Source organism: Hoplias malabaricus, chromosome 8 (genome assembly GCF_029633855.1).
Source record: "Hoplias malabaricus isolate fHopMal1 chromosome 8, fHopMal1.hap1, whole genome shotgun sequence".
Taxonomy (NCBI): domain Eukaryota; kingdom Metazoa; phylum Chordata; class Actinopteri; order Characiformes; family Erythrinidae; genus Hoplias; species Hoplias malabaricus.
In genome coordinates, this window is record NC_089807.1 from 30,048,580 (window position 1) to 30,063,420 (window position 14,841).

General features: G+C 37.0%; 2 protein-coding genes across 4 annotated transcripts in view; both read left to right on the top strand.

Moving 5' to 3' along the window:
- The window catches only part of pde10a (phosphodiesterase 10A), a 144,578-nt gene extending 142,745 nt beyond the window's left edge, over window positions 1-1,833 (top strand). For all 3 annotated transcript variants that reach the window (XM_066679545.1, XM_066679546.1, XM_066679547.1), the window contains one exon: window positions 1,396-1,833. In XM_066679545.1, the coding sequence (XP_066535642.1) occupies window positions 1,396-1,519 (124 nt within the window). In that variant the 3' untranslated portion in view covers window positions 1,520-1,833. The remainder of the gene's footprint in view (window positions 1-1,395) is intronic.
- A 3,905-nt stretch (window positions 1,834-5,738) lies between these two features.
- On the top strand, window positions 5,739-14,289 carry LOC136706088 (uncharacterized protein C6orf118-like). Its single transcript, XM_066680013.1, has 10 exons — window positions 5,739-5,768; window positions 6,856-7,496; window positions 8,929-9,051; window positions 9,242-9,301; window positions 9,695-9,807; window positions 9,909-9,967; window positions 11,306-11,556; window positions 11,660-11,713; window positions 13,225-13,286; window positions 13,405-14,289. Exons 2-10 carry the CDS (start codon window positions 6,864-6,866, stop codon window positions 13,448-13,450), a joined length of 1,401 nt encoding a protein of 466 aa, XP_066536110.1. The 5' UTR covers window positions 5,739-5,768; window positions 6,856-6,863; the 3' UTR covers window positions 13,451-14,289.
- Window positions 14,290-14,841: the final 552 nt, after the last annotated feature.

Here is a 14,841-nt window from a genome sequence, read left to right on the forward strand (position 1 = left end):
TTTGTGGGGAATGCAAACAAACATCCGGATGCATCAGACACTGGGTCCTGAGCTGCACTCTGAGCTCTGAGTAATGTGTGCAGATACTGACATGGATTGAAATTTTGGTCCCAAAAAAAATACAGTGGTAGGGCTTTTGTCTCACACTGACAAAGAGCCTAAACGTGAACCAGACCCAAACCCAACTACATTTTGACCAAATTCTACTAAATCCAGACCACAGGATTAATTTTAAGTACAGAATTGATGCAAATGCAACACAGTTCTTTCTGAAACTGACCCAAACCATCCCATCATCATTCAAACGTAACAGGAATGAACTGATTAACATTCAGTAAGAAAACGTAGTTTTTTATATATACTGATAAATTAATTATAAAAATATGAATTATACAAATTGTAAATAACACTTAATAAGAAAATAATCAGCTGTCCAAAAATAACATTTATATCCAGCTTTAAGTCGGTCTGTCTTCCATGTCCTTGAGTTTAACATAAGAGCAATTTGCTTAATTTTGCTCTGAGAGAGAAGATTTCTCTCAGCTTCTTCCCACTAGTCAACACAAGACTGGCTAACTTGGATGTTTCTTAGCTGAGAGAGTGGGCAGTATGAGAACAGTATGAGAACACCAGAGTTGTGTGAGTGTCTTTTCCTGAGGGTCTGGGTCATGGTGCCCTGGTTGTATTGCTGTCCTCGCTGTAGCTATAATCTCAGATGGTGTTTCAGGAACAAGACACGCACTCAGTCCTGCACGTTCACACATACTTGCCACACATTTTGTAAAAGACATGAGCTGTCACACATTTAGCACAGTGCTCTTAACACTTACACATCTAGGGATATTATTGTTATTTGACTATACATTACATAATGACACATAAGAACATAATGTAATTCTAGTTATGTAAAGAATTATATTAAATTTATCTTCTGTATTGGCAGATTTGACTTTTTACTCTGGTCATTTTATAAAATGATCAATATGGCAATAATGATTTTCATATTATTATGCAGTTCTGAAAATTATGTCATGAACATCATTATCAGTGTGAACAAATATTAAAGATGTCAGTGTTTGAAAAAACTGCCATCTCTGAAAAACACAAAACGAAGTATTAGCTGAAAGTTTAGTATTCACATTTTTGAATTTCCCTGTTTGTTTTATATGCTCTGAATGGATATTATGAGCTAACAATATACCTTTTATTATTTGCAGTAATTCAAGCTGTAAAAGTAATATAATATGTATATATATTATATTGCATATATAACATATATTTAAAGATATTCTAGTTTACGTATTTGTTTAAGTATATTTTTATTGGTAGAATGCTTTCTATGACTCTTAATATAAATGAAATTTTATTAAACTCTTCTCTTAATGGTGTCTGCAGAGATAACCTGGGTCAGTGGGAGAGTATAGTGCGAGGAGAGGAGGAGGCATCTGCCTGGGTGCCACCTGAAGAAAATGACCCGAGCCAGCTTTTGGAGAGTGGACCTGTAAAAGTGGACAACTGACCATAGCAGCAACTAGACCCTGCCAGAGACACTGGACTTCCTTTAGAACAGTTCCACTTCCCGTGGATTCAAGAGGGAGCAGAGGGGCCAGGCAGGAAAGGTGATATTTACCAAGCAACTGAAGAATTCTAAGAAAGATATTTAGAACTAAACATAGAGTTACCTCAGCGGGTGATGGAGGTGTAGAGCCCTGACCCTGATGGCTCTCATGGTCAGCAGCCAGGACCCGGGTCCTAGTCACCTCAAGCCTGCTTTTGATGGGAGCACTTTGGGTCAGAATTGGACTTCTTTAGCTTCAAGAGATTTCTTTTAGTGGGAGCTGTTTTTCTTTCTTTTTTAGGGGGAGTGGGGGGGGGGGGGGGGGCAGGAGTCAATTCCATTCTTGTGTTTTTTTTGTTTTTTTTTTCAGAAGTATTTTCTTTTCGTGGTCTTATATTTAAAGAGGCCTTAAAACCTGAACCTCCAGTTACAGCCAGTGCTCCATGACTTGTAACTGGTAAAGGGTTCAGGTCATGTGAAAATGGTACTTTAATCCTGCTGTGGTCGAAATATCCTACGCAGAACCTTTTTGGACGTTGTTGCTATTTTTTAAGAGAGACAAAAGGAATGTTTAGTGAAGGGGTAAGGCATGGACATATTCTGTTACTTTGTGCAAAGATGTTTTGCGGTACTTGAATGAAGAAATACAGCCTATTCTGTGTGGGGAGAAAAAACAAACAAACAAATACAAACCCTGCAGCATATCTGTCCAAAGCAAAGAGCTGTTGTGATGAAACAAGTTAGATAATTCTGAACCTTACTGGAGTCATACGAGAGCCACAATGTTCCTTCCCAAAATCTTTGACTGTCCATCCCGATGATGTATAAATCAGCTTTTGATCCTCAAAACTTAATATAGCTCGGACCTTAGGCGATCTATTAATTTCCAGAGTGAGTGCGGCAATGTTACTGTGGCCAACACACTAAAACAGCAAAGAGTAATGAGTGATTATTAATGGTTCTTAATGTCAAATGTGTAGTTTTTTAAACTGATACAATGGTTGCAAAATATTTGGCATACAAAGAATATCATGCACAAGATGAGCCATTAGCTATCGGTTGAAATTTGAACTTTGGGAGCAGAGAGGAAGTAAAGCTATTGTATATCTCAGAAAAAAAAAAAAAACAGAAAACAGTCTGTTTTTGTTTGCTAGCACTTTCCCCAAATCCCAAATGTTTTATTTCAAACACCACACAGATAAAAGATAAAAGCTCAAGCCTTATGTTTGGATCATTTTTAGATTTTGTTAACCTAACCTTACCTCCACAGCATTCAGTGCATCAATAGTGGAAAGTCCACAAGGAGAGAGATGGACGTAAATACCTGGATCTTTAATCTTTCTGCAATTTGTATCTATACAACTTTGTTAGAGGTTGTAGATTCAGTGAATTACCAACTAAATTAGAAATGCCAGTATGCAAAAATATGGGCACCCCTTACCAAATCATGTCATCTACAAATAATTTTATTAGCTGAGTTGGCTATATGAGGAGAAATTAATATATACTGTGGCCTGTGCCATGTTTTTCATTATGTCAAACTCAGCAAATAAATAGAAATATTTTCTAAAATTGTCATATATCAAGTTTGTTACCTGTAGAGGCAATGTTCACCTATGTTGGCTCAGAAAATCAACCAAACGTCATTTAACCAGAGGTACAACTGTAAGGGTGGATTAATATTGTTAGAAGTTTATCAGTGACCCCTCAGCAAAGCAAACGTCATATTCTTGTGGTCAAGCCACATTGTAGATGAAAGTGGAAACCTTTCCTGATATCATTTTCAGAGACTTAATACTAGCACATTGTGCTGGAATGAATCTTACATCAAAATTTAATCCATAAAGCTGTCGAGTAGAATTAAGATCTGAATTTTCCATTGAAGATGTAGCTAAACCATATAAACATATATGCATTCATTTATAAATAACACTTAGTATGTTTTTCCAGGTTACTAAAAATATTACTATAACTTATAAAAACACCCCGTTTGGATATTTAAATATCATGTGTAAGGCACTATCCTTTGAATTAATAGAAGAAAATAAGATGCATTTAATGAGTGACAAGGTGAATCCTAGGATTTCCCAAATGGTTTTCCCAGATTTGCATCATACTTCAGTTTGAATTTGCTGGAATTAGTTTGATCGTAGTTGTGTTTTTTCAGCCTGGAGGAAGCTGGGTTCTTAGATACAGGAAAGAGCCCTGAAAGCCTTCATGTAAACACAACAGGACTGATGAGTGATTCTAATCAATATGAAGGAAGATAGCTTAACAATGGTTTCTTGGGTACCAAAAGAGTACACAATCATATACGGTCCACTGTGTCCATTAGGAACAGTTTTCAATGAAGTACATCAAGCATGTGTGTAAATCTTTTAGTTTCATTTTTCCTTTATTTTTGTTCTATTTTGGCACATGTGCAATGTGTGTAGGACAGGTTCATGTTTGGGGACGTAAGCTACACTCTTATGGTGCTATCTTAGGCAGTCATGCACTTTCTGATCTTGTGTTTTTGTGTGTGACTGAATGCGTGCTTAGGGGTGTGTGTGTGTGTGTGTGTGTGTGTGTGTGTGTGTGTTTGTGCTAGCTTTTGGCCAATGCCATAATTCTCCCACACCCTTCCAGCTCCCAGACTTCTGAAAAAAAGAAGTCTAGAGTCAAGAGGAACTACACAGCATCACAAACCTTGATCACCAAGACCATACACAGTCCTGTTTTTCTCCCCTCATATGCACTATGTTTAGAGACTATTATTATTAGTGTTATTATAATAATAATAATTATTATTATTAAGGTTGCTATTATTATTATTGTTCCAATTATATTACTATTATCACAATTATCAGTGATTATTACATTGTTATTTTCTTAATTAGAATTCAATTTTAAATTAACTTATATTTTTTATACAAAATAAAAAGTTAGCATTTTTGTTTTTGTACAGAGCAAAAATTGTGCATCCTGAAGTGAATGGTCACGTAGACCCACTGCATTCTGTTACCCAAGGTAAATGAGGAATGTCTTGACTGTAAATATAAGAGCAGTTTTATTATATTTAATTTTATTAAATATTTCTGAAAAATGTCAAATTTGTGTGATATTCTCTGAAAATTTCTGTGGATTTTCTGTGGAAATGTTACTCAACATTCACTATATACTGTATGCGAACGACTGTCTCATGTCCTGGTACTTGATAGGTGCCTCCCTCTAGTGGAGTACGACTATACTACTACCGATAAACCAAAAAGCACTTAACATATTGAGTAGGTTTTAAACATACACGTTCATTTTGATTAAATCTTTTTTTAATATATAAAAAATCTAATTTGTTTTGTGTACTGTAAATCTATATTTGTTGGGCTTATCTTTTTCTTTTCACCTTCAATGCAACGTTGAGTCTTTATATTTGCAGCAATATTCTTTGAATTTGACTCTGCCACACAGTAATTACACTGTCCATGTCTGGATCATGAATTTTATTCAATTAGATAATTCAGTCAGGGAGGGAACTGTCTTTTACATACTATTTATGCAGAAATTTTAAATGCTAACTAGTTGATATCTGTATCACATAGCTCTTCATTAACACATTTTGCTGCAAGTAAATGTATTGCTAAATTCTTTCGATATTCTATTAAGTTCTAAATTTGTCTTGACCCACAATATCTGTCCAGAGACAGAAGCCATGCCATTCCAACCAGGCCTTTACTCACTTCTGTTCCTGGATTTACAGCTTGTCAACTGACCTTGATCAACTGATTACTAAAGTATTTAGTAAAAACTCTGCCGTTGTTTCACACAAACGAACAATTCGCGTACGCCACGACACTATCACTAGTCGACGTTTAATCTTTTGTTTAAACGGGATGAAACGGTGACTTGAAGGACTATTTTATGCTGAATTCCAAACTGTCCGTTATATAAATTAACTGTAAAATGTCGCTACAAAGATAAAATAAGGGGTAAACTGTGAATTGGAGTTTGTTCGCTTTGGCTAACTTTCTAATCTCGGAAACTCGGTGTTTTGTTAAAAAATGTTAGTTCCATTTAAATGTTAAAATGCCATCTACAGGCACCATAGTGTAACTGCAACTACTTTTAAAGTGGAAAGGACAATCAAAAAAATTGGCGAATCCAACAGCTTGGTGTTTCAAATTTGAGTCCGTCACTTCCTTAGCAACCAGTGTTTCTCGACTAAATCACAGAGGTAAGAGCGGGCTCGTCTATGCTTTTTATCTTCCAAATGAAGGGACTTAAAAACCGGACTTTTCTATCTATATAGTGAACAAAGAAGAGCACGCCGCGACACATTAATTACTTAAAAGTGCAAAATCACAACTTTGTACACTAAAGGACTTGTCACACTTCATAGTCATTTTTACTTCTTATTTAAACATACAATATTCCATAAAGTTTGTTATAGCAAAAAAAAAAAAAAAAAGGATTCTCTTGATATTTCATTGTCGATACACGCATTATGCAGGAACCTGCGTATAATATTTATAGGGACCTCAGGTCTTTGGCTCATCTATGGTGTAACTCATCTTTATAAAACTGAAAAGTATTATACTGATTGATTAATATTTGGGGGGAAAAATTTAACCTAAATTTAAGTACATTTATAAATACTTTACAGTGAAGAACATTTTTAAACCTCAGTTCAATATAATTTCTTCTATTTCTATTCATTTAATTCAATTTACATTTTCCTTTTTAATATTTTTCTTATGAATTAAACTTTGACACAAAGTTAGACTTAATACTACTACTAATAATAATTATAATATAATGTGCAATTAGTTGTCATTGTACAACATACAATAAAATATGTCTTCCACATTTAACCCATCTGTGGCAGTGAACACACACACACACTATTGCACTAGGGGCTGTGAACACACGCCCAGAGTGGCAGGGAGCCATCCCCGCGGAGCATTTGGGGGTTCAGTGCTTTGCTCAAGGGCACTTCAGCCATGGATGTTCCTGCTGGTCCTGCAGATCGAACTGGAAGCTTTCTGGTACCAAGCCCGGTTCTCTAACCATTGGGCCAAGGCTGCAAAAGCCCTTTATTTTGGTGAATTTGGAGAAAAAGCCATCCTATTGCTGTTCAGTTTACAGATGACTGAAAAGAGAAGAGGTGATCAGGGTCATATTCTACTTGAATCTGTGTTCGAATTTATCCCATAGCCTACTGTCCTCTTTATACCTTTTACTGGTTTATGGATATTTTAACACTGTAAAACTCACATTCATTAGTGAAGTGTCATATTAATTTCTGCTTGTTGACCCCACAGCTTTAGCCATGTCTGTATCAGGTAGAGAAAAGCCAAGGCTCTCAGACTTCCTGAGGGAGCGAAAGGATCTGCTGTTGTGTGCTGAGACGGGGAACAAAATGGACATCCATACATATAGCGCAGGTCATCTGGGGCCTTACAGCTTTAACCACAAACCTGTACAGTCTGAGTATCACAGGCCAATCTGGGAAAAATCTGTATATTTAAAGTCCAAATCCTCAGGCCTGTCTCCCCTTCAGGAAAGCAGGGACATAGAAGTTAATGTGGAAGAAATGAAAGATGCCTTGTTAAGCTTCACTATGTCCACCACACTACAGAATGTTCACAGTGGCACTGGATGTACCAGTATCACTGCATTGCCCAGAGTTGTGGATCCGCACAAGAAAAAGGTACTGGAAACGACAGAGCTTTTCCTCATGAAGCCAAGCAGCCTGAAGCAAGGTTCTGGTTCTTCCACTACAGAAGTGGACCAGGGTCGTTACTGGTTCACTCAGTCTTACCAAGCTGGACTCACCTGCAGTGACCAGCTGAGGCTGTGGAAGCAGTTTGACCGGCAGGTTGTGAGAAAGCAAGATTTGGTCATTCAGAACTGTCTGAGTGGCAGAGGGGCAGCGGAGCCACACCAGCGCAAACTCCTGGAGGTCAGTGCAGGCTTTTACCACTAAACTTTAGCACTGTCATGATTACTGAATGCTCAGTTTAACCAAAAAACCTTTTGAAGCATTGAACAGCACCCCCAGTAAGCAGTTTTGAACGTGTAACAATGCATTTCACAAGAGTTGCTTCATATCTAAAAAATTTCTCAGAGCAAAATTTACCTTCTCAGCAAACCAGCAAGTATCAGTTGGTAGTTTGTACAATATTAATGCAGATCTAATTATCTCTCTCTTACTGTAAGATACAGCCAAATAAACACATTGTACTGGAAGCGTTGTTCAACCAGGATCAGGACAGTGATGTCTGAGTAGAAAAAACTGCCTGGGATGTGTTTGTCTCTTCTCCATTTCTGACAGTAACATGCCAAATTTTGACTTGGTATTTGAAAATAGTGGTTTATTTTCTCAAACATTCTACTTTGTACACAAATTAACCATAATATGATGACCTACTCCTTGTTTCTACATTCATTGTCCATTCTCTCAGCTCCATTGACCCTACAGGAGGACTTTGCAAACTTTGTTTGCCCTTTTTCACTGTTCTTCAATGGTCAGGACCACCACAGAGCAGCTATGATTTGGGTGGCCGGTCATCCTCAGTGCTGCAGTTAAACTGATGTGGCGGTGGTGTTAATGTGCTGTGCTGTAACAAGTGAATCAGACACAGCACTGCTGCTGGAGTTTTTAAACATTGTGTCTACTCACAGTCCACTCTGTTAGATAAACCTACCTTTCTGACACACACTGTAAAATCAGAGAACGCAACCCATCTGTTGTTGCACAGTTTGTGTTAGGCGTCCTGTAGTCCTTCATCAGTGGACACAGGACACTGCTGGCTGGATATTTTTGGTTGGTGGACTTTTCTCAATCCAGCAGTAACACTAATGTGTTAAGAAACTCCAGCTGTTTCTGATCCACTTGTACCAGCACAACACCGACTAACACATCATCACCACATCAGTAATTGCAGCGCAGAGAATGATCCGCCATGAAAAATGATACTTGCTCTGTGGTGGTCCTCTGGGGGTGGACTACAGATGGACTATAGTTTGTAATTGTAGAATTGCAAAGTGCTCCTGAGGACAGTGAAGCTGAGAGAATGGACAGTGAGTGTAGAAACTAGGAGATAATTATAAAGTAATGGTTGATCTGTGTATATTTAAGTATTGAAATATTTTATTATTTATTTTATTTAAATATGGCACTTCAACATAGTTATATTCTCTAAAACAAAAAATAATAATTAATGACCTCCTGGAGAAATGCATTTAATGATTTTTTAACGATAATTTAATGATTGTAAAGTGTCTAAGGCTGTGGAAATTGCTGAATGACTGTTGCTCTGTATCCAGAAATAAACTCAGTAAAGTGTTGATTTGAAGTTCCACTTATAAATTAGTTCCTGCGTATGTGTCAGGAGCTGAGGAAAGTTCCTGTCTGTGGAGGCCCATGTAGAGAACGTCTCTCCATCTTCAGTGATGTGTTCAGTGACATCTGTGACAGCTCATCTGCGTTTGGCAGCATCCTTCGTGAAATCAAGGTGAGACGCTGTGAGAAGCTGTTTGTTCTCACTGAATATATGGACTCCAGTATACAGTGATTACACTACTGTAAATTACGTGGTCTTTAAAGACACCTAGGCTCCTTTGGAAACAATTACAGCTCTTTATTTCTGGCCAGTAAAACGGAGCATACATAAACCCTTCTTAAATCTTTTTCTTTATAACCAGACGGAGTATGATTTATACCTGGGCTCTGTCATTACCTCACACTCCCCCTTCACGAATTCGGTAAGAACATTGTACTTGAGAATTCTTTTTCAAGAGCTGACAAACTGACTTCTGTTTTCAGTTGTAGTAAACACCCCTGTTTAACTGCTGTTTATTTCCTATATTTAACCGTTTGGATTTGTGATAACAATTGGCATACAACTCTTACACTATTAATATAGCAGAACATGTCAAATACTGTACAGTGATAAAATGCTGCTCTACTGTAAATGGTATAATAAAGTCAGAAAATCCTCATAAGTATTTTTACAGGGTTGTGCTTTTATGAGATTTGTGAAATCATGTATGGCTTCTCGTTTATTTTGTTGTTGTCGGTGTGTGTGTGTGTGTGTGTGTGTGTGTGTGTGTGTGTGTGTGTGTGTGTGTGTGTGTGTGTGTGTGTGTGTGACATAGGCTGCATCTCTGCCCCTTGGATCGTTCTCAAAGACAGCCGAGTTAGAGGAAGCAGCGAGGCAGGTGTCATCACTGGAAGAGGGAGCGAGGAGAGCTCTGGAGGAGAATGATAGGTATCATTTTAGGATTCTGTCTGTTCTGAAATGACAAACACTACTCCGTGTTGTATTTTTGTGAAATAATCTTTGTTTCTCTGTTCCAATTTGCTCTTCAGGGTAAGAATAGAGTATGAGGATGCTCAAACCAAAGCCATGAAAAAACAAAAGGAATCAGGTACAGCAGCCAACGTAATATATATTCATATTCTGTCATCAAAGACAATGTGACACTCAGATTTGCCTAAGGACTAACACCATGGATTTCCCATTAAGAAGGAAATCACAAAACTTCTACACTTCTGTTAAGCCTTTGCTGTAAATGATGAAGACTAAATCTAACTAAACCCATTTACTGAAAGGCTACAGGCTAATTAGTTCTAAAATAACTAGATGTCTACAGTGCTGTGATTTATGCACTAGTCTCAAATTAGGTAAAACACTGCACCCAGAGGAACAATTCAAAACTAAAAAAAGCTAAATTAGTGATATGCTTTTAACCATTTCATATTCAAAGATTTCTGTATAATAAATATATTTTATATTACATTCGGTGTGGCTTTATGGTGCAACAGTTATTGTCGCTGTCGCACACTTCCAGTGTTCTGGATTTAAACCCCACATGGAATGTGATGACTGTGAGGACTCACAGTCCAAAAAACATGAAATGATAGATGGATTGGCTATTGAACGGTGTCTGTAGGTGTGATTGTGTGATGCCCTGGTGATGACTTGTGCCCTTCGCAAACAATGATTCCAGGAAGGCTTCTGACCCACGACCAAGAGGCAGCATACAGTGGATTACAGAAAACGAATAAATGACTTTCTGTTAAAATCAATGTCATGTACCATGCAATACCTCTGCTATTCACGAGGGGGCAGCAATACCCTGCTCATGATTTTACTACAGAGATCTGAACACAAAGAGTATTCAATATGCTTCTAAATATAAAGCTTAGTAAATCGTGCTTTGTTTGTATATTCCAATTATAGGGAAAGATTCTGATATAGTTTTATGTTATGTAAATGTTCGCAAATATCTCATTTACTACAGTCTCTTAAAGCAAAATCTGGAGGCTGTAGTTTCATTGGGGGATTGCAGGGGTCCATTAAAGTTGCAACAGAAGAATCTCAGAAGTGTTTAACTGATTATTTATTTTTGTATTTTTCATTACAATTCAGTCAACTCCAAATATATCTGAACAAAACTGATGTTTGTGTTTAAATAGTAGACTATGTTATGCATTACTACAAAAATATAATAAATGTCAACCATAAAGCCATAAACATACCATGCTTGATTAAGGAGTTATATGTAATGTCATTGAACAGTAGCATGTTTTTGTATGTGCAAATGTTCTTGCATGTGACATGGTTCTTGTTTATTAAGTTCAAGTGACCATAGGATGGAGGACACACTGTTTATCCACAAAGGAGGACTTAGACTAATAAAATTTGTCTTTAGAAGGACCATCAAAAATCTTCTTCATTGACTCTTCTTCATGTTATCAAACAGCCATTATATTGACACCTACTGTCAGGGTGTCAGGAAGATCAGATGGTGGTCAAAGTGTTCTGGCAGAAGGTGGGCTTCCAAATGTGAAAAAGAGTGAAACAGAGGTCTCCTCCATGGACAAGTTGGAGTGTAAGATGCAGCAGGTGTGGAGGATGTGGATAGAAGTGCAGAACTTACAGAAGGAGGTCAGAGAGACTATGGTTTCTACTGTTACTACCAGCTCTCTCCACGAATGCATTAGAGATACAGAGGTAACACAGCCTCAATATAGTACAGCATAAAGTGATCATAACATTGTGCCTTTGATAATGTAACAGTAAATGCAGATGTTTCATTATTTCATTCTATTTTTAGGCTGAAATCAAGCGCCTCATAGACTCAAATGAGCAACTGAGAAGCACCAAAAAGGCAAGTCTAGTTTTTTTTATCCTGTTTCCACCTCGTCTTGGTGAATCACCATTGGATGTTCTTTTACATCTTAAATATATAAAGTGTGTGTGTGTGTGTGTGTGTGTGTGTGTGTGTTTTACACTCACTGAAAAGTAAGTTTTTTCCTTCTCCAATAATTTTACTATATCAAAGATACAAAGATGCAATGTTAAATGTAAAAGAATTCACTTACTTAATTGGGATATATATATATATATATATATATATATATATATATATATATATATATATATACTTTTTTTTCATGCAGACAACTGTATAAAACATTAGAATAATTACAACTAAGCATTAATCAATTAAAAACACCTCAAACATTTTTAATTATTATTTACAGCTATCTAAACCTCTTTATATATTTATTTAAATTAATCAATAGAATTTAAACATGAATTGTAGGTGATACATTACGAATCTCTGGCCTTTTCCTACCGTATCTACAACAGTACTGGCACACACCATTGCGGCCTCCCATCAACTCCACAGAGTCAAAGATGCAATTCATTCATTATCCAGTTCAGGGTCACGGTGGGTCCATTGGGTGCAAGGCGGGAATACACCTTGGAGGGGGCGCCAGTCCTTCAGAGGGCAACACACACTCACTCACACCTATGGACACTTTTGAATCATCAATCACCTACTAAAGTGTGTTTTGGACTGTGGGAGGAAACCGGAGCACACAGAGGAAACCCACGCGGACACACCAAAAGTCCTCATTCCTCACAGACAGTCACCCGGAGCGGGAATCGAACCCACAACCTCCAGGTCCCTGGAGCTGTGTGACTGCAACACTACCTGCTGCACCACCGTGCCACCCCAAAAATGCAATGTTAAATGTAAAAGAATTCACTTACTTAATTGGGTGGTGCATGGTGGTGCAGCCTGTAGTGTCACAGTCACACTGCTCCAGGGACCTGTGTTTGTGGGTTTGAGTCCCGCTCTGAATGACTGTGAGGAGTGCATATATATATATAAAGTACTGTTTAAATTTAAGGTGAATGTTTTGTGAGTTAAAAAATACACAAATCAATAAAAACATTAAGATCCCGTTCCAAAATTAAATGTGGTCTTAATGACAATAAGACCACATTTAATTTTGGAATGGGATCTTAATTTTTTTATTGATTTGTGTATTTTTTTTATTGGCATTAATAAATTAATAATAACGGAACTTAAATTTCTTATACACCTTTAAAAAACAGACCTGTGGGTGGGTTCAGACTTCTTATCACCGCTTTATTTACTTAAAAAAAAAATTTCATCATTTTAAATTTTTGTCCGTGTACTTAATAATAAACCTTAGGATTCAGCCACTAAGACAGGCCTAAACGTTTAAGCTGATTGTTCTTCTGAGTGTGTATTTGAAATATATTGTGAGTTACCTAGCTTCCAAACTGATAATACTGATAATTCTAGTAGTATCTTCAGCTTCAATATTATCTTCAATATGGATGTCATTCATTTTTTTAAAGGAGCTTGAAGAAAACATCTCAAAGGTCTTGCACAGAGCAAAAATCAGTGAGAAGACCAAAGTGTATGTATTGCTTTGCACTCATTTTACAGACTAATGATCACAATTCTTAGCAATCATTTGCATGATTTAACCATTTCTGTGTTCACTCCATCACAAATCCTGTTGTTTTCCTTTTTAGGCAGGTCTGGGAGAAGATATGGGACACAGTGAATGGAGGTGTTTAGAACTTTTGATCAGTAGTTATTTCCTCTTATATTCCTCTTGAATGTTGAATCTGTGTTTAAACATCTCAGGAGGGAACTCTGTTTAGAGACCAAATAATCAGCTGCAGTGTACTAAGGTAATAAATAAACTTCATGTTCCTCAGGCATGTAGAGTAACATGCTTTTGTTCACCACTAGATCCGAGGACAGGATATGGTTTGTTGCTGTAATGTAAGCAGCAGAAGCTGTTGTTAGAGCTTGCGCTATACAGAATTGCAGCCTTGGGTTTTATGTTGAACATTCTGTAACCTTTGAACCATAGGCTAAAGCTATTGCCCAAAAAATATTTAATTGGACCAGGTAAGACAATACACTTGCAGACATTAGTACAGTGTAGAAACTCTATGGGCAGACCTTTCTCTACCAGTGGTTGTAGACTAGCATCAGATCATTCAAGAAGCAAAAGGTAAACCTAAACATTATTTCTGAAAAGCTATACCGTATACCAAGAAGTGGCAGCAATTATTTCAGATGTGTCAACTGTATATTTTGTAGGTATTTGCCTTGTATTTCACTATATTTTACTCTTATCATAGTATTTAATTTTCATGTGGGTTGGTGGGAGTGTGCATTCTCTACAGTTATGATAATGGTATATAGATTTATAAAACTGGGAGTAACCTGCATTTGCATTTTAATTGGGCAAGCAAGTCTACATTAAAGTGATTTTTTTGTGTATGTGTTTAAAATTTGCTTAATGGTAGCCAATTTTATATTAAGAAAGCAATGGTTGAATTGTAGCCTCTGGACCCACCGCGACCCTGAACTGGATAAGCGGTTATAGATAATGAATGAATGAATGGATGAATTGTGCATGTGAATACTTTGTTCACAGCTTGGTCGAAACGACTAACTGTTTGTAAACAATAAAAGGTGAAAGAGGAAGGCCTTTGACTTCTGTTTGCTTGCTAGCAGCTCTTGTTGCAACATTTCAGACACAGGAAGCCAACAATGTTCTTATTAATATAAAGTGTCTGAGCAAATCTGATAACAGGATTACAACATATATTTTATTTATTAATTAAAATTAGAGGCTGCCACCATTAAAAAAAAATCTATTTGCAAAGTATGGACCACTCCTGATGTGAGCAGGGCAGGGAAGGGGAACTCAGTTGGACTTGGGCTGGAGTACTGGCCAGCTTCTGCTGGTGAAGATTGAAGCCAGACCCCTATGGAAGCAAATAGTTGGAAACCTTTGCATTTGTAGCACTAAATGTTTTTTTGCACTGAAACTATGCATCTGAATTGCTCTTGAATAGAACTTGTGAATTTTCAAGAACACCTTTTCACTGTTATTATTCAAGGTTAATAAATTCAGATAAAAAAATCAAGCTCAAAAAATTCAAACTATA